General features: G+C 35.7%; 1 protein-coding gene across 1 annotated transcript in view; it reads right to left on the bottom strand.

Annotated features, from left to right (window-relative positions):
* Positions 1 to 18,789, bottom strand: part of LOC143257041 (inactive pancreatic lipase-related protein 1-like) — a 47,558-nt gene extending 28,769 nt beyond the window's left edge. The window contains exon 1 of the mRNA XM_076515136.1: positions 18,448 to 18,789. Within this exon, the coding sequence (XP_076371251.1) occupies positions 18,448 to 18,541 (94 nt within the window). The 5' untranslated portion in view covers positions 18,542 to 18,789. The remainder of the gene's footprint in view (positions 1 to 18,447) is intronic.
* Between the last annotated feature and the right edge of the window lie 2,614 nt (positions 18,790 to 21,403).

Below are 21,403 nucleotides of genomic sequence, written 5' to 3' on the forward strand. Positions count from 1 at the left end.
TCGAATCCCCGATGTATTTATAAAAAAATGCCCATAAGGTTGGGATGTCTTAAACCGTTTTCTTTTTGGAAGATAAGTGACTTTGAAATATAGTTCCATCCTACAAGCTAAGCTATAAGATCAAACTTCCGATCGAAAATAAGTTTAATGCATCTGTCATTTTCAGTGCTTTTGTTGTTTTTGTTTCCAATATTTTTGCTGTTGTCAATGTTTTTGAATGTAATTTGAAGGTTTTTAATTGTTTCTATATTAAGAAAGAAGTGTGTTTTGTGTATATATGTGTCTAATATAGTGGTAGCAGAATAAGAAAAATAAAATAAATCTTTTTTTGATTGTTTGGAATTCTGAAGAGAGCAGACTTTGATATATCTTTGATTCGTCTGATGGTAAAGTAAAACATATAGTAATAGTAAGTTCATGGTTCATTAGAAACGTTTTCTTCGTGTGCATGTTTTTTTAAAATGACAAACAGTTTAGGATTACTAACTATTGTCCCGGCATGACCAGGTGGTTAAGGCACTTGACTCGTAATCCAAGGATCGCGGGTTCGAATCTCTGTCACACCAAACATGCTCACCCTTTCAGCCGTGGGAGCGTTATAATGTTACTATCAATCCCACTATTCGTTGGTAAAAGAGTAGCCCAAGAGTTGGTGGTGGGTGATGATGACTAGTTGCCTTCCCTCTAGTCTGACACTGCTAAATTACGGACGGCTAGCGCAGATATCCCTCATGTAGCTTTGCGCGAATTTCAAAAACAAACAAACAAACAGTACCAACCAGGCTTTTTGCCTCGAGATAGGACTTATCAGACTTAGACTTAATTACTGATTTAGTTTTATTGCATTGATGTTGTGGTTGTTTAAAATGCTGCAGCTGCAACAACAACAACAAACTTGCTGTTCACTATAAATTTACTTGAAGTAATAATAATCTATACAGAGAGAAACGCTTGGTTTTATCTGTCTGAAACGCTTCTCTCAAATTTCTCGATTAAATGCTACAAATCTAGTGTCATTAGAAAAACCTTTGTGGGTGTTTAGACTGCACAATAGCTTTACTATTCAGAATCACTATAACAGTTTTATTGCTTAATAAAACTTTTAATGTAACGATATGCTATAACATGGCACAAAGTCGTTGTCATCACGTGACAATTAGCTTTGACCAGCTTCGATTTCAACTGTAGTTTTTAATTTGTAAAGTATTTTACATAAACAATACTTAACCCGCGTTTATTTTGTGAAAAAATAACCTTACAATAAATACAACTTCTCTGGGCTTTCTCGACTTACTTCAGTTTAAAATAGGCATGCGCAAGTTAGTTTAAAGCCATATACTTTTCACTCTGACGTTTCTGCATAATTAGCCAAGTTTTCTTTTGTTACAAATTTACATTAATTTGATTTTCTAATAGTTTTACCTTTAGTTTGTTTCATAAAATGCTATAAACACCATTTAGTTACTCATAAAACTTTCATACTGTGTACATTGTTATGTATACCATTTCTTTATTATTTACTTTACGTGTGGCTTTATTAAACAAAGTTACGCCTAAGTGAGTTTGTTCGTGTGACCGAGTAAAGTTTTTTTACAAATACACCAAGATTTATCGCCCTAGCATATAGTGCCTGCAACAACTCCTAGCATTAAACGTTATGCGTGAAAATGAAAAAACAGGAAAAATTCAAGTGAAGGGCATGATAACTATTTCAATTGTTTTGTAACTCACAGCTAATAAATAAATAAATAAATATTTTAAAAATATATTATTAATCTCTACGCTAACTCTAATTTTAAATAATTTAAACGTAACGATAATAATTACAATTCACTTACTCAACTAGTCCACACCATAAGAGCAATTGTTCATTAATTTCATGATATAAATAGCGTCTAGAGCATTACTATGTTTATCGTATTAACAGCCATCTTGATGACTGTTTGCTTGTTTTTTAAATTACGGGCAAAGCTACACGAGGGTTATCTACGCTAGCCGTCTCTAATTTAATAGTGTAAGACTAGAGGGAAGGACAAATAATCATCAGCACCCACCGCTAACTCTTGGGCTACTCCTTCACAAACGAATAGTGGGATTGACTGTACATTATAACACCACCACGGTTGAAAGGGTAAGGCATGTTTGGTGTGACGACGATTCGAACCCGCGACCCTCGGATTACGAGTCGAGTGCCTTAACTACCTGGTCATGCCGGGCCCCATCTTGATGTGCACCTTAAGTGGCAAATACAGTGTGGTTGATTTATTATGAAATATTATTCCTGGCTTTCATTCTTAAGTTCTTAGAATTTAAAAACTAAAATTTCATATGAATCTGAAATGTTGAAATAGTTAATAAGGTGCTCAACAAATGGGTGATTAATAATTTTCCATAAACTAAAATCAAATAATTATGTGTCTATTGGAAAGTAGTAATTTCTAGTTTACTGCAGCGCTTTTTTAACTGAGGAATAGCTAAACACAGACATATACGTGAGCAGTGTTTTTCCAAACCCTTCTTATCAGAGGTTTCGAACCACCACGGTGATTGAACAACAGTGCAGTAGTAAAATTCAGTAACATCTCCTTGTCATGTATTATATTAGTTAATTAATTCAACATAATTTTTATAGGTTTACTGTTTATTTAGAATTAAAATTGATACACTATCTACTGCTCTTCAACAGCACAGCGGTTTGTCTGCGGACTTAACAACGCTAGAACCTGGGTTTTGATATTGTGTAGCTTTGTGCTGAACTACAAACAACAATAACAAAATTCAGCTCATTTTTTGGGCGGCTCCCCAGAAAAAGCTCCACGACCCTCAGGAAGAAACACAGCTGTATAACTGAGCTAATATATTTTTAGACGTTTTCTTTTTACAAATTAAAATTTGTTGGAATGTCTATCTTTAAATAGTTTAGTTTACTAGTCGTTATGAAAAGCTATGAACTACTAGATACATAAAAACAGCTCAGGTTGTTTGCCTAGATTTGTTAAAACTAAATTATCAAGTTCCAGTGCCGATCCACGAAGAGATAACTGAATTAAAAACATCCCAGTATGTAGGTCTGGTTACTAAATAAGCCTTCTGTTAGACTCGTCAGAAAAATATCAATTTTAGGTTTATACAAACCGTGACTCATAGAAATCAGTTCAAACCACAAATACGAGGACGCAACAGAATCTGTCTTCTGGTCTCTTAGATCAAGAAATATCCCAAATGCAGTGGTGCGATTATTAAATGTAGAACAAGAAGCCGCTAGAACATGAACTAGCTCTTCTAATATGGGATTAGTTAAAACATGCTCTCAAGCCAATTACTTTCAGGTGTTCTTCTTATACAAACACTATACTACAAGTTAGTTATACACGTACGCATTTTAAATCGTTTTTTAAAGTACTTGATAATGTCAAAACGCGGAATTTTTTAACATAAGCTCTGTACAAAACATCAACAAATAAATATACGATATTTCAGACTGATTTTATTTATAGGCTATATTTAGATTGGGTCGGGTTTATCTTAGTGGTTAGTGTGCACGGACTGTGAAACTGAATATTCATGATTCGCGACTCCATTCCCGAAAACGCATTCTACATTATAAGAGTGATGGCCGTTGATTGCTTGGAATTAAGCTCACAGCTACACAATGGGCTATCTATGCTCTCCATATCACGATTATAGAAACACGGTTTCTAGTGATGTGACTCTGCAGACATACGGCCAAATCCCATTATTCATATAATCAGATACAAGTTACTCAACCGAACAGGCAGGTAGAAACTGCTGACTAGCTGTCTTTCCTCTAGTCTATCGGTTCAAAGTAACAGAAGATTAGTCATGCGCAAATGTTCAATGTGCTCATTTATTTAGTTTAAATTAATAATATAATTTATGATCATTTTTTTCCCCATCTGCTACTTCCAGTTGTTAGTGACGTCTATGATTATTGGATGAAAAGAAAACTTCACGTTTCTTCATACATGCGAGTATGGGATGGTAGTTTGGGTGTAGATTTCGGGTTCGAAACGTGGTGCTGCAAAACATGCTATGGATGTGTTATAAGAGTGACAATCAATTAAATTATTCTGTTAAGATTAGTCTTTTCAGTTAGAAGATACTGTTCACTGATTGCTTTCTCCATGGTCAACATTTCAGAATTAAAGACGGCTAAGCCTGAGCCGTAGGAGTCTCTGGCGTGATCTCATAACCTATTGGCCTAGCATGGCCAAGTGGTTATGGCGCTTGACTCGTAATCTGAGGGTCGCGGATTCGAATCCCCGTCACATCAAACGTGTTCGCCCTTTCAGTCGTGGGGGCGTTATTATGTTATGGTCAATCCTACTATTCGTTGGTAAAAGAATAGCCCAAGAGTTGGCGGTGGATGGTGATGACTAGTTGCCTTCCTCTTGTCTTACACTACTAAATTAGGGACGGCTAGCACAGATAGCCTTCGTGTAGTTTTGCGAAAAATTCAAACCAACCCAAACTTAACCTATTACATATTCATATGGCGCGGTTTCGGTGAACAAACAATCATCACCAATTATCACATGTTAGTCCTTCATTAACATTTTAATCAAAATTTTATTTGAAGAGATTAAAAAGCGATATATATATATATATATTTACCATTAACTACAAAACTGAAGTCTTAAAAATATCAACTGGTCAAAACGGGTCCGGGATGGCCAAGCGTGTTAAGGCGTGCGACTCGTAATCTGAGGGTCACGGGTTCGCATCCCCGTCGCGCCAAACATGCTCGCCCTTTCAGCCATGGGGGCGTTATAATGTGACGGTCAATCCCACTATTCGTTGGTAAAAGAGTAGCCCAAGAGCTGGCGGTGGGTGGTGATGACTAACTGTTTTCCCTCTAGTCTTACACTACTAAATTAGGGACGGCTAGCACAGATAGCCCTCGAGTAGCTTCGTGCGAAATTCAAACAAACAAAACAAACTGTTCAAAACGAATATTGAACTGTCCTCTTAAATATTGTAATAAGAAGGCTTAGTTTTACTACAAACAGTCAAGACGCTTCAGTATGGTAATACTGCGTGAAGATTTAGATTGACACAACGTTCAAGAATGCTACAATATGGTATGTATGTGTCTAGTTTTAAATATTGCTCCATCGTTAAATATCATTACATTGACCATAAAATGTGGAAAAAAAAGTATTTTTCTTTCAGTTTGTATAAAGAAAAAGTTGCACAACGGGGCCTCAAGAATCTTGCAAAGTGGAATCATATATATATATATTTATTGATATCCGAATCTTACGACCGTGTAAATATATATAGTAATGTAGCAGAAAATAGAAGGTAACAATTGTTTTGTTAAATCTTTCCTTGTTAGGATAAGTTACGTAAAGTCATGTAAGGATAGGTTATTAATACCATTAAGTGAGCATATTTCTCAACTAACTTTTCTTGTAAGCTTCTGCGGGCTTATAACTACCTGTGCTAAGCCCATCATAAGCAGTGAAACCTGGTTTATAACGGTGTAAGCCCCCAGACTCACCGCTAAGCCACTTGTGGTAGAGAGTAATTAAGTTTTGTGTAGGTGTTAATCTAAATAGGGTTAAATCATAAGTTGTACCTTTTTGTGTAAGAAAACGTGTTTCAATCTCTTTCTTTTAAACGTAGGAATTTAAATTTGACCTAAATTTGACTGCTAATGGGGGAGAGACAAGACATACACACACAAATAAATATATACATGTCAATTATGACGACACACATGAATGTATCATGTGCGTGGAAATAACCAAAATGAATGAGTCTGTACGCATAATTATTAGGGCTTGGGCTCTTGTTGGCCCCATTCCCAATTGCCCAAGCCCATGTTTTAAATTCTAACTTTAAGGTTATAGAATTTTAAATAACAGCAGAGCTTAATTAAGGAGGCTAAAGCATAGTATTCTGATAACAGGGACCGGCATGGCCAAGCGTGTTAAGGCGTGCGACTCGTAATCTGAGGGTCGCATCCCTGTCGCGCCAAACATGCTCGCCCTTTCAGCCGTAGGGGCGTTATAAAGTGACGGTCAATCCCACTATTCGTTGGTAAAAGAGTAGCCCAAGAGTTGGCGGTGGGTGGTGATGACTAGCTGCCTTCCCTCTAGTCTTACACTGCTAAATTAGGGACGGCTAGCACAGATAGCCCTTAAGTAACTTTATGCAAAATTCAAAAACAAACAAACAAACAATTCTGATAACAATTTTTACAAATAAAAATATGACCGAGTGAGACATCTTATTCTTTAGTCAAAATGGTCGTTTTTGAAAACCAATTTTTTTTCCAACGATCTTATCATACATTCTTTCCTTTAATTAATATAATCTGTTAACACCTGTTCCTGCAATAAAGCTCTATTAATTATGTTCTAAGCCCAACTCCATATGTTGTTGGTTTTTTGGGGGCTCATTTTTGGCCAGATATCAATATATACAGTATGCGATACAAAACAAGAAAACCAATTTAAGCAACAACCTGGGACAGTGAACTAAAGACAGGTATGAAAAATAAAATAAAATTTATAAGATCGAACTACACATAACATCAATTTAAAAATTTTTGCGCCCCCTATTCCAGGAAATTAAAGACTGCGAATATGTTCTTCTCTGTACAGACGAAGTATGAAACGCAAACTTGTTTAACTGGTTCGAACAAGTGCTCTAATTTAGCGCACCAGAAGTGTTATCGTTGGAAAGTTTAATGACTGCTCTAACCTGAAAACGTGCGCAGAAAGTACAGTTACGTATACACTTACGTAATTGTAACTACCCACCGACCGAATGAACACATGAACGATTCCTTTAGTAAGCATTAGCTAATTTTATCTAAGTGTCGCTTTCATTTTATTGTGTTGCATTTTTCATCATTTCTTCTTCCTTACCGCTCACGTTTTTGTACATTTTTTTTTCGTTTTCGGTTTGATCATGTTTTTTACTTTTCTTGTCTTTTTTTTTTCCTTCTTATCCTCACTTTCATTTATAATGACGTCACTTTCGGTGTTTCGTTTTCATTATTACTCTTTTTTTTTCTGTCCCTCAGTGGTTTAGCGGAAATTTTGTAAAATTAAAACTACTAAAATGAAAGAATAAAAATGATTCGATACCAGTGCTGACCTGTTCCGTTTTTAACTTAGTTTTATGTTGTTTCCTGTTATCATGGCCCCCAGTAGCTTAATCAGAGAGCTTATACCTCCTGCAAATTGGGTTTAGATACCTCTGATGGGCACAACACGGAGATTTCAAATTGTTAACATTCTCTCTTGTTTCGAGTTACTGCCGTTTTTTTAAATCTTACCTGTTGTTTCGTTGTTTAATATTGTTTTTTCGAGTTATTGTTGTTTGTTATATCTTACTTTTGGTTTTTGTTGTTTAATACATTTAGTTGTTTCGTGTCATTGTTGTTTGTTAAATCTTACTTGTTGTGCTTTTTGTTGTTTTTTGATTCTGCTTTCGTACTGTTTGTTCCCACTTCAGCTTCTGTTAAAGTTGACTCTCGGTGGCTCATATAACGCCAAAAATCGGGTTTCGATACCCACCAGGGACATGGAATAGCTTTTCGCTTAAAAACACATATGGCCCGGCATGGCCAAGTGTGTTAAGGCGTTCGACTCGTAATCCGAGAGTTGCGGGTTCGAATCCCGCTCGCATCAAACATGCTCGCCATAACTGATGTTTTTATGTAGTAGGCCTTTATGTAAAGAAAGAATCGAGTTATCAGTGCGCTTAGAACAGCACTTTTAACCTTGGGTTGTTGTTTGTGGTCATCCCCGTCGCGCCAAACATGCTCGCCCTTTCAGCCGTGGGGGCATTATAATGTAACGGTCAATCTCACTATTCGTTGGTAAAAGAGTAGCCCAAGAGTTGGCGGTGGATGGTGATGACTAGCTGCCTTCCCTCTGCGCGAAATTCAAAACAAACTAAACCTTATTATATCCTCACCCGCGAGGCCTAGTGGCTACACCAGATCTATGAATCAGAGAATAGACACTTTGTGATCCTTTACTACAAAATCATGGGTCTGTGGGCGCGCTACAAATATAATGGTAATATCTCACTTTACGTTAGACAAGTTTGCTTTTTTTTATTCCGTGCAAAGCTACGCGAGGACTATCTGCGCTAGCTGTCGCTAATTTTGCAGTGTAAGACTAGAGGGAAAGCAGCTAGTCATCACCACACACTGCCAACTCTTGGGCTACTCTTTTATCAACGAACAGTGGGATTGACCGTAATATTATAACGCCCCCACGGCTGACAGGGCAAGCATGTTTGGTGCGACGTGGATCCGAACCCGCAACCCTCAGATTACGAGTCGAACGACTTAACCAACCTGCCCATGCCGGGCCAACTTAGACAAGTTATTCTCAAGAGATTGCGGTGGGTGTTAACCGCCTCTTTCCACTCTATCTGTTAAAAACTTGGAACGGTTATGAGCAGGTATTCTTTATGTGTATGATTGTGCAAAATTCTGAAACAAACAGATCTCATTAACTTTTATTAGCGAAAACTTTGGTAAGAATGAAATGGCTTTGTAATATTAGAAATTTCCTAATGTTTTGGACACGCTAACAGTAAAATGTTTAAAACACTAGAATCAAAGGGAAGTTAATAACTCTAATAAAACTTTACACTTCAGCAACTTTCAATACTGAAACGACCAAACACGACTGTCTTAATAATCCATCACTACCTGTTTCACATCAGTTTACAGTTGATTGGAAAAACAAAAATGGATTGCGTTGTTATTGTTAAGGGTGGTTTATAATGTTATTTTATCAATGTTTTATCAATGTTAGTAGACCTATTTATTTTTTACTTTAACAAGACCTGCTCAACTACTTTTAAACCAATTATTTGTTATTTTATTAAAGTAAAAGCGTTTTTGTTGTCTATATACTTATGGTAACACATTTCGTGTCCACACAACAGGTTATCGTTGCTCTGTCTTACTTGGACACTGAACCCAGAATTTTAGCATCATAAGCTGATAAGTTTGCCACAAGACCACTGATGATTTTTTAAAAGTAACTAAAGAAGGTTTAATACGTAGCTTTAAAAAAATATTTTGAGCATACAAATCAGTAAGTCACGTGATAACCTCAACCGATATAAAATAGCGTTGGAACGATGTGTATCAGAACTACATTTTGACACTGTTTGGTGTTACGTAGTTTGGTACTATCAAACATTGATTGTTTTGGGAAGAGTTAAAACAGTTTTTTCCGGCGTAAAATATGCATACACTTGGATCATAAAGATATATTAACTAAAATATCCAGAATTTCGAATTCAGGAATACCCTGGGATATTACAAAACAAGGACCACACAGTAAACAACCTGCAAGAAGTCCTACCATAGTAAGCAAAGAGGGGTGAATTGTAAAGTTGTGTAAATCCAGATATACAAATACCAGTGGCAAAATCCATCCATATATTCTGTGTAGCAGGTACGAAGCACAATCAAGACGGATCTCGTTAGGCACTATTACATACGATCGAATGTTGAAACGAGCATTGGAAAACCGTCTTCTTTTTAAACTAAGTTTTATGGACAAATATCAAGGAGGAAGAATGTGCTTTAAACATGACAGCCTTAAGACAGAGCCTTCTGCAATGGAGACTACGCTAAACAGCTCGTGTTAAGATCTGCTTTCATGACAAAGAGCGCGGCCGTGCTGGTCAAACGGATTTTAACGAAACTGTAAGACTCCAAAATCATTTCAATAAAATGTGTTCAGCTTCTGTATATGATCGTTAAAAGAATGAAACATACTATTTCACAATACAGTGTTCAAGTTGAGTGATTCGATTACACAATAACACCGCGTTTTTTATTGTTGTTTTTAATTTGACGTCAAAATTACCGTTTTTACTACATCTACTAGCACTAACCTAACTTGTACGTGAAATATCTTGGATTTTACAAAGTATTATATTACTTTTAGATATATGTGACAATTATGGGGACTGGAAAGACCACCCCAAGAGATAACACCCTCCAGGAGTATGATCGCAATTTCCTGTTCCACTTTTAAATGTTTGTAATTTCGTTTCTTTAGGAGCAATTACCTTTCCACACCTTTCTATGGACAATAATTTTAGATGCAGAACATTTAATAAAGTATAATACACTATACTTATTTGTATTTTATATAATTTTTGCTGAAGCAAACATACATAAAAAACTCTATCCGGTTTTCATTGTTTTTTAGATTTTTACCAATCAGTGAAATAAACCAGTATTTGGTATTTAATACTTTTAACCTCAGAGTCATCTTATTCGACATAGGGGCTAAACGAACAGGTTATATACCCCAAGCCATCGCTGACTTAAAATTGTTCACTATATGAACAGTCAGCGACACTCGTGGGTCATACGACTAATCCTCTACTTTTCATAATGAATATAGCAAAATTGAACTGTTATTCTTATAACGCGCACACAGCCCAAATTCTAGAGAATATTCAGAAACTTCTACTAGTCAGCCCCGCATGCTAACCACTAAGTTACGTTTGGAGGGTTAAATCAAGAGAAAAAGATTCAACGAATGATTTTGTTTATTTTTAAATTTCGCATGCAGCTACACGAGGGCTAGCCGTCCCTAATTCAGCAGCAAAAGACTAGAGGGAATACATCTAATCATCACCACCCACTGCCAGTTCGTAGGCTATAATTTTACTAAAGAATAGTGGGATCTACGATAACATTATAACTCACCCATGGCTCAAATGGAGAGAATATTTGTTGGGATGGGGAGTCAAACCCGTAACTCTTAAATGAGTATGAGTCTTAACCACTTGGCCCTGCTGGGCCATTAAAGTAAGTTAGATGCACACTTAGAGCACATGGCTTATAATTATTAAAGCATGGTTGAATATGGTTCACGCTGAAGCATGGTTATAGATAAAATAAAACTGATATTCCATCGTAAACAAGTGTTGCTTCATAAACACTAACCATATACCAGTGAGAAACTTGTCACAATGTTCATTTTATTTAAAACTTTAATTATGACAAATTTTCATATGCTGGCAAATATCATGAATGCTCGCACATCAGTATTTTCAAATACTGAAGATTGCCATGTGTTATGAGTGCTTATGTATTTAATATGACTAAAAAAGCAATGAAGTGTGTTCCTACCGTTAACATGTTTCACATCGAGAGTTGACAGCTACAAGAGCAATAAAGTCTGTTTTTAACATTAATTAACAGGTTTCAGACCTGGGCATTGATAACTACTGTAGTTATGAGTGTTGCTATTGATAACATGTTTCAGATCGGCGTTGATAATTACCATTTTTACCATTAACATGCTTCAGATTGGGCGTCTACAGCTATCAATGCTACAGTTAACTTGTCTAAAGAATGTTTGTCGAAGAACATCATGATTTACAAGTACTTTTATCTTGATTATTCTTACTATAATATTTTATGGTATTATCTGTTAAGGTTTCGTGTACTACTATGAGTCTTAGTGTAGTATTCACTTGTTTGAATACTATGTTTCCATCCAGATTAATACTGTAATATTCACTGGTATTAATACTGTGATCTTATATTTATTAATACTATTGTCTCCAAGGGTATAATTATCACTTGGATTTATTCCACATTATTACTGGGTGTTCGCCTTACTAGACTCTAACAACATACTAAGTTCAAATAATATGCAGCAGTATCACTTATACTTGGTGTACATTATAATTATTTAAGACCAGGCTTAAAAGCAAAACGCGTTATCCAACAAATAGTAAGAGTTAACAGGAAAACAAGGACGCGGGTAGAGTTGAAAATTCCAAGGAAACTACAAAATAAAATGTTAAGGACCGTGAACGACCTTGAGCTATCTGATGCCAGGCGTGTTCTAGTGGTTAGTTTGCTCTGAAAGTTAAACGGAGGATTTAAGGCTTGCGATCCGTTGCTACAAGATCGCACCTTTAACTTTTGAGTCATAGGTATGTTATGATTGGCAATCAACAACAGTTCTTGACCAAGAAAGAATAGTCCTATAATAAGAAGTTGGTAATGTGTACTATTTGTTTCCTTTGTTGGTCATTTGTATGAATATGAGCTGATAGTTCTTCTTGTTAAAACTTGTAAATACAAACAATGCATATGTATGTATAAAAACACAGCGAAGATACTGAATAACTTACACATATCAGAGAAAGACCCAACTATATGACAGTAATACTATCAAATAAAATATGACAAGACAGAGTTTTATGGAATAATGACAACTGTCTCCTTATTCCTCACTATAAGACGCTAAAATTCTATATTCATGATGACGAGAAATCCTCTTGAAGTAAAAATGTATTCTTAATACGGCTGGTATGGGTATGAAAACTTTAATTAAAATAAAGTACAGAACATTACCAGAATCAGCCGTCTTTAACTATGCAGGTTTATCTCTTGTTTATGTATTAAGATAACAATGCAAAACAATCCTCGTATAACTATTTATATGCAGTGTAGGAAGAATAAGTTTAAATACATACAGTTGTGAAAAGGTTATTGCATCACCAGATTTTTTTTTTGTAAACATCTTCTGTATTGAGGCTCCAATTCATGTAGATGCAAACGAGTTTCTTGGATGATGCAGTACTGTCTAATTATTACGTAAGTAGCTTTGCAGGCTGTTTGGATGCTCCACAAGCCGTTTGTTAGCTATAAATAGAGGTTCTTATTAAGAGTCACTTTAGAAGTCTATCTGCTACAACGGATGTATGGTGCTACCATAACCAAGGGTTGCGAGTTAATTCTACAGAAAAAAAGCAATCATTGTTTCTCTGAATATAAAGGGACTTTCAATTATGCAGACTGCTACAAGAATTAAGCTTAACTAGCCTACTGTGAGCCACTACATGAAAAGATATAGAAATACTAGATGTTTGGAATGGCAAAAATAAAAACTTAGAAAGGTAGACTACACAGCAGCTTATGATCGTGTTTTGAGCACGCGACCTACAGAATCGTCTACAGATCTCAAAAGAGTCTTGGCTGTGTTCAGCCAGTCTCCTAGCAAGATGGCTACAAAAGAAACCTAACCTCACCAACAAGATAAGGCTCAACTGCACCAAAGAGCATGGTAACTGAATTGAAGCAATGTGGAGCAAAGTGATCTTCTCAGACAAATCAAGTTTAACTTGTACGGGTCTAATAAGAAGCGTTTTGTTTGACGTCGATATTAAAATGAATTCCATCCAGCACATTTAAATGCAACTGTGAAGAATCTATACGATCAGAGAATATTGGGATGCATCTCTGTACAGGGTGTGGGAAGCCTGCATTTTGTGAAAAGCAATATTAATACCGACAAATATATCGAGATCCTTGAGTTTTAGAGGACACTTCGGTGGATTTGACCAGTGCACATTACAGGATGACTGCTCTGTGCCATCGGGCTAAAAAAGTTGGTAATATTCATGCTCTCTGTGCAACAGACATGAAATAAAGAGGAAATTTCACTCTACTTGTATTGAAATGATGTATTTTACTGTTTTAGGTGAAGCACAATCCTCAAAGGGAAATTATCAAAACACTACACTGGCCAGAAAACAGTCCAAATCACAACCCTATTAAAAACTGCTCGAAAGTAATGAGTAACAAGGTGCAAGAGAAGAAACTGAGAGGTATCTTGGAACTGCAAGAAACCCTCATGTGTGTGGCATCATTAAGTCACTCTTGCCTATGTTTACTCCCAAGTACACTCTAAGCATGGCAATGTCAAGCAGTCATCAAGGCCAGAGAAAACTTAACCAAATATTATAACAAGAAACAGACTCTGTGACTACATTACTAGCGTTATCGTTAAATATAGGTTTTCTTACTCAGAACATATTCGTATTTGTCAAGTATCTGTTGATCATCCGCTGTAAAACGTTTACAGTGGTTGGTTTGCTAATAAAGATGTTTATGTGTTTGGATGACTGAAATATGAGTCAACTTACATAACATAATGTCCATACCCATTTCACATTAGTTCTCATATTTTCACAATAGACAATCTCTTAAAAGTGTGAAAAATGTGAGTGGTGCAATAACCTTTTGCACCATTGTAAATATCTTTAAACAAAGTTAGAGCTGTGTCTGATTAATGTTTGTGGTGTTTCCCAACCCGGTGATCACGCATGATACTTCGCTTTCCTTATCCTTCACATTACTAAAGTTAAAAGGACCATGGCTTTATATAACTAAGACACTCTTTACTGGTACTTTACAAATTTATATCTGCCATTGAATAACGCACATATATGAAAGTTTTCATATATGTTTAATAACGTTTCCACTCAGAGACACAGTGGTATGTCTGCTGGCTTATACCGGGTTTCAATACCCATGATGGACAGAGTACAAAGAGTAAGTTTAATTTATGAATTGAAAAAATGTAGTTAACTTAAACAACAGTGTTCATTTGTTCACTGAATGATGTTCCTGGACGAATTTGAGCAATTAGTCTATTAAAAGATAAAACACTAATAAAATGTTATTTGCATTATTCAGTAATTTCAATGGATTCCCTTTAAATGATAGAAGTAATAAATCACCTAAAGTACAGAAAAATATGAGTTACTTTACAAAACATTGTAAGGCCTATAGAATGAATATATTTTAAGGTTGTTTTTAAATAGCATTATTATAAATCCACTCAGATTTTCATTTTTATTGATATTTGACTAAACAGCAGAAAAATCATTGTGTGCAGTTTAAAAAAAAAGGATAAAATAATATCTATTGTTACAAAAGTTTATTTAACAAATTAATACAATTTATACAATCAAATGAGCAAAAAAGAGGTAGGAGAAATGTATCTTTCTGATACATTAGTTTTGTTCTAAACTATTAAATGACAGTAAACAAAGAAACGATTTATTTTCTATTGCATATTTTATCTGTACCACCAAATAATGATAACTGAAAGAAGCAAGTTCTTCCCTGGTGTCATATTTACTTTGTACCACCAAGTAATAATAATTGAAGAAAACTAATTCTTCCCTGGTGCATGCTTTATCTGTACCACCATTAATGATAACTGAAGAAAGCTAGTTCTTCCCTGGTGCATATTTTCTTTGTACCAGCAAATAACGGAAATTGAAATAAGCCATTTCTGCTTCATACAGCAGTTACATTCTGTACCATAAAATAAAAAGAAAGAAGCCAATAATTTTATGATACAACAGATTTCCTTTGTACTTCCAAATAGCGATAAGATGAAAGAATAGTTCTTTTCTCACGAATATTTCCTATACACCATCAAATAATAATAACTACAAGAAGACAGTTCTTCCCTGATGTAACAGATTTTCTCTCTACCATCAAACAATAATAACAGAAAGAAGACAGTTCTTCCCTGGTGCATGTTTCCACTGTAACACTAAATGATAACAACTTAAATAGGTTGGGTCTTTCCTGGTGCATATCTCTACCACAAAATAATTATAACAGAAGGAATCCATTTCCTACCTCACACAACAGGATTTCTTTGTATGATAAATAACAATAGGAGAAAAAAGAGAGTTTCTCTCTAATACGTCAGACTTCCTCGATGCTACCAACTAACAACAGAAGGGAACCAGTTTCTCTTGAATACAATAGATTTTCCCTGTACCACCAAGTGATAGTAACAAACAAAGCCTATTCCTCTTTTGCACCACCGAATAATAATAACAGAACGGTTTGTGACACAACAGGTTTCTTGTACCATTGAGATAGCCCAAGTTAACAAAATCAGTCACTTCCTGGAAAAAATAAATATGATAGAATTAAAAACTTTAGACTTGTTTCTTTTCAGAAAGTTGATTTATGAAATAATGTAGTTATTCTGTAGCATCAAATAATAATAACACTAGAAAACTAGTTTCGATGCTATAAATAATATTTAGTCTGCAATAAGAATTAGCATAACAACGTTAAACATGTTCTTCAGGGAACAATAGAATTAATTTGTAAAGTGAGCACATAACCAGTACAAAACCTGTCCTCACTGAAACAACGTGAGTTATCACGTTTATTCTCTGTCCTCCCACCCCATCTAAGAAAACAGAACAACTCTAAATAATGAATTGTTTTTAATAGTGAAAAGGAAAAAAATCCAAGTGTTATAACTCTGTCATGGAAATTAAGAATAATTTAGATTTATCTAGTGATAAAGTATTTAGTTCCCTTTCATATTGAGTCATTCTATTTTAGGTCGAGGTGAGATTTACAGTACCCGGAAAGAGAATGCACGAGCAAGTTAGGAGAGATTTGAGGTGCGAAACCTTCAGTAACTTCTTCTACTGTAAATATAGAAAAAAGAAACATTTTTCCGTGTACGTTTCTGATTGCGGACTACGTGTGTGCCATGAACGCGAAGTGAGATAACTGTGCAATGAATGAATAACAGTTTGTTTGTTTTTGAAATTCGTGCAAAGCTAAACGAGGGCTAGCTGCGCCAGCCGTCACTAGTTTAGCAGTGTAAAACTAGGGGAAAGGCAACTATTTACAATCACCCACCGCTAACTCTTGGGCTACTCTTTTACCAACGAGTAGCGGGATTGACCGAAACTTTATAGCGCCCCCATGGCTGAAAGGCGAGCATGTTTGGTGTGACGGGGATTCCTACCCACGATCCTCGGATTATGAGTCGAGTGCCTTAACCACCGGGTTATACCGGGCCGATGAATAACTGAAGGAGATGCTTGTATTTTAGGTTAATGTGTGTGTTTGTGCGTGTTTTTGATTGTAGCTAAGCACAACCTATAGAATGGGCTATCTGTGCTCTGCCCACCACATGTATCGAAACCCAGTTTCCAGCCGTGGGAGTCTTCAGACATAACGCTGTGACACTGAGGTGCTTATGTTAGGGGAAGGGGAAGAAAAAAATTATAATAGGAAAATAACATAGAGAAACAGATATTGTTTCTTTACCCTCACTTTAGTTATTCGAGTTTTTTTAAATAATAAGCAAGCAGTTATGTACAACTTTACTTGTTAATAGGGATATGTCCAAGTTTGTTTGTTTGTTTTTTGAATTTCGCACAAAGCTACTCGAGGGCTATCTGTGCTAGCCGTTCCTAATTTAGTAGTGTAAGACTAGAGAGAAGGCAGCTAGTCATCACCACCCACCACCAACTCTTGGGCTATTCTTTTATCATCGAATAGTGAGATTTACCGTCACATTATAACGCTCCCACGGCTGAAAGGGGAGCATGTTTGGCGCGACGGGGATGCGAACCCGCGACCCTCAGATTACGAGTCGTACGCCTTAACGCGCTTGGCCATGCCAGCTATTATGTCCAACTACTACCAACAGTTAAATAACACACAATAGCTTATACTTGTGTATTTACCGAAGGATAAATTACCAACGTAGATAAACAAACGAAAAGGAAAATTAGTCAGTGAAACAATAAGCAACTAAGCTAGGTAACGCTACTGTTGTTGGTTTATGGTGCTATAAAGTGTCGCTTTGTCAACTTACAACTTACAGTAAATGACACGGATACGGTACATAAACTTTACAATGACAGTAAATAACACGGATACGGTGTATAAACTTAAGTGTCACGAATATGGTACATAAACCTAACACTTACGGTGAATGTCACGGATACGGTATATAAACTTAAAACATATGGCAAATGTCACGAATACGATATATCAACTTAACATTTTAAATGTCATGAATGCCGTACATTAACTTAACACTTACAGTAAATGTCCCATATATGATATAACACATGAACTTAACACGGTAAATGTAACGTACACGGTATAATATGTTGATCACTTTCTAAAGTGAAAGCGTCAACTTCACCCAGCTTTTTTTATACATTATTTTTCAGAGCAAAACGAAACGCACAAACGTAGCACCGATAGTTATCTCAGTACTTTTAGCCTAAAAACACAACCACGATAGTCTACTTTTTGTAGCTGAACACAGTTACACAATGGACTATCTGTGCTTCATCCACCACGAATATTGAAACCCGGTTTTTTTGGGGTTGCAAATGCTGTCACAAACATACTGCTATGCCACTGGGGTAGAAGCAATAAAAGAAAAAAGCGACAGCCAATTAAAACAAACGTCGCTCTATCAGATGGACTAAAACCAAACTGTAGATACGTCGGAAAGAAACGAAAGACAAACGTTGATCTTTAAGATAAAATTAAAGCAAATTCTGACCTATTATACGAGCTGAGCTAAAAATACAATTTGTGGCTATCGTATAAACTGAAAACAAACATCTATTCAACCTATAAATAGAGGAGACAAAAAAATTAACATCTCATGACAAACCTGAAATAAAATGCTTAAATCATTTCATTCAAAGAACTTAATTCTATGATATAAAAAAGCGCCACTGAAAGCATTTCAATTAAAGTATGATTTTCACAGTATTTCGGTTGACCTTTAAGTGGTTATAGTGGGTTATAGTACATACCTTCGCTTTCTCCTTCTTTCTTAGTGTCTTGGGTTCGAACGTGTGGAGGGGTCAGTATTATGAAAACCAGCGACACGTACAGCGGTTTGAACATCACTGCTAAGTTATATATATATATATTTCTATAGTGGAGTTTGTGAAGACCTTTAGCTCTAAAACTTCTAGTGAATTACGTAATGGTAGAATGAGTCGTGTTCGTTATAATGTATACTTGTCGTCTTTCACTCGTTTTCTTGCACTAGCCTAAGCGAACAAAGTACTTAAACAGCTGTTTACGACGTGCTACTCTTATCACTCATTTTATCTCACATTAACTTTATTAAGGCAGAAAATCACTCAACAATGAAAAGAAACATAATCGAGTTTTTTGTGAGCATGCGCGAGACTGTTCTCAGTCATGATTGGCGGATACTAACTGCAAGAGAATAAATAATTATTGGAAATTAAAAAGGAAATGTGCCAGGGTCAGACAAGAAAACTTGTAAGTGTTTCACGTCAACAGCGTAAGTGTTTGAACCTTTATAAGAAGCGCGAACGATGTGTAACAAAATGGCGACTACGTTCATGCTTAAATAGTGGTAGGTAATTCACAGCTCAAAGCTACTTATCGTTACGTCGCGCCACCTAGAGTGATACTTTGGTCGAGTTGAAAGGCTAGTGACAGTCTTATTTATTTATTTTTATTCTTTTTTTCTTTCATTTGGAGTCGAATATACTCACTATAAATACGTAGAAAAAACCCAACAGGAAATAAACTACTGAGATGGAGGATTTAATAATACGAACTATGTTAAAAATTAAAATGCAATGAAACTACAGGGCTTTAGACAAGCGAATCTTTCTCCATCAGGTGCAAAAGGCAAAGTGTGAATAATTAATATTTTTATTATGTCGTTCTAGTTTCCACCTTATTTAACAATTAAACTTTTTTCTATAATTTATTCGTCTCAGCATATTTGCTTAACTACTCGAGTTACTGCGGGCCCCGGCATGGCCAGGTGGTTATGGCGCTCGACTCATAATCTGAAGGTTGCGGATTCGAATCTTCGTCCCACCAAACATGATCACCCTTTTTTGTTATGGTGACGTTATTATGTTATGGTCAATCCCATTATTTATTGGTAAGAGTAGCTCAAGAGTTGGCGGTGAATGGTGACGACTAGCTACCTTCCCTCTAGTATTACACTGCTAAATTAAGGACAACATTAGCTATATTACTCGTGATTAATACGACAAACATTCTACACTTGATTAAATGCTTAACATTAAATCTTATAAAATGTCATCAATTCTCAGCTGAGAAGATATATGAATAATTTTACTTCGAGACCTGGAAAAATGGTAAGTCTACAGAGATCGATACCTAAAATTCGGGGTCTGACTCCAAGCGGTGGACACTACACATAAAACTGTATGACTTAGCTTAAAAATAATACATACACACATTTTTATTACTTCTGTTTTATGTGACTGCTATTCAATATTTCTGTAAATAGAACCTAATATACTATTTATTCTACCATTATTAACAGCACACTGCTTGGATAACTTTAGAGACTAATCAACCATTACACCAAGATTCCTTTCTTTCCCAATACTGTTAATGTTATTCCCATCCAAATTATATTTATAATTAAAATTATGTTTGTTTTGTTTGTTTGTTTGGAAATTTCGCACAAAGCTACTCGAGGGCTATCTCTGCTAGCCGTCCCTAATTTAGCAGTGTAAGACTAGAGGGAAGGCAGCTAGTCATCACCACCCACCGCCAACTCTTGGGCTACTCTTTAACAACGAATAGTGGGATTGACCGTCACATTATACACCCCCACGGCTGGGAGGGCGAGCATGTTTAGCGCGATGCGAACCCGCGACCCTCGGATTACGAGTCGCACGCCTTACGCGCTAGGCCATGCCGGGCCATTAAAATTATGATAATCTGCATGCGATATCTGCGTTTATTATAATTAAAACCCGTCTACTATTTATTTGTTCAACTCTCTAAATGATCTATATCCTTTTATAAAGCATCAGCAGCATCTTCATAGCTGGTAATATTCAAGACCTCAACATCATCTGCAAATTTAAGCAGTTTATTGACCATTCCTTCATCTATGTCACTGATGTAAATCAAAAAGGGCAAAGATTCTAAACCTGAGCCCTGAAGTACACTACTTGTATCATTAATCCAGTTTGACTGAACTCCATTTCTAATAACCCTCTGCTTTCTTCCATCAAGCCACTCTTCTATCCAATAAATTAAATTATCCCTCAAATTTATAGACTATTTTTATAAGGCTTTTATGTGACTCCTTGTTAAGTTCTTCCTGAAAATTCAAATACATTAAATCTACATCCTTACTCTCGTCTACGTAAGCAATAACGATTTCAAAGAATGTCAAAACATTTGTAAAGCAATATTTTCCCTTAGTGAAACAATGATGACTATATAATAAAATTCTAAACTTTGTTAAATAGCTTTGCAAAGCACCTTTTAACAGACTTTTCAAAACTTTTCCCACAACTAAGGTAAGACTAATGGGCCTATAATTGCTGGGACATTTTTTATCAACTTTCTTGAAGAGAGGAGTTATAATGACTAATATTCATTCCTCTTGTACCTACTCACTATTCAAGTAATGACAAAAATTAGTACCAAGTGGCTCGTATACCCTTCAAAACGTTTGGAGAACTATTATCCGGCCCAGGAGCCTTATCTTTTTTTAATCATCCGAATGTTTTTTTCACCAACTCAAAATGTATGTAGTCATCTTGTTTATCTCGTTGCTATTTATCAACTATTCAAAATGCTATTTGAATCTTTCGCAATAAAAACTAAAGGAAATGCAACATTTAATAACCTCATAATTCTATCCTTCCTTTATCATTGTAACACTTTGTTTACCCTTAATGTATATAAAGAAATCCTTATTGTTAAGTTTTACATTTTCAGCCAAGC

This window comes from Tachypleus tridentatus, chromosome 7 (genome assembly GCF_004210375.1).
Source record: "Tachypleus tridentatus isolate NWPU-2018 chromosome 7, ASM421037v1, whole genome shotgun sequence".
In the NCBI taxonomy this organism is placed as follows: domain Eukaryota; kingdom Metazoa; phylum Arthropoda; class Merostomata; order Xiphosura; family Limulidae; genus Tachypleus; species Tachypleus tridentatus.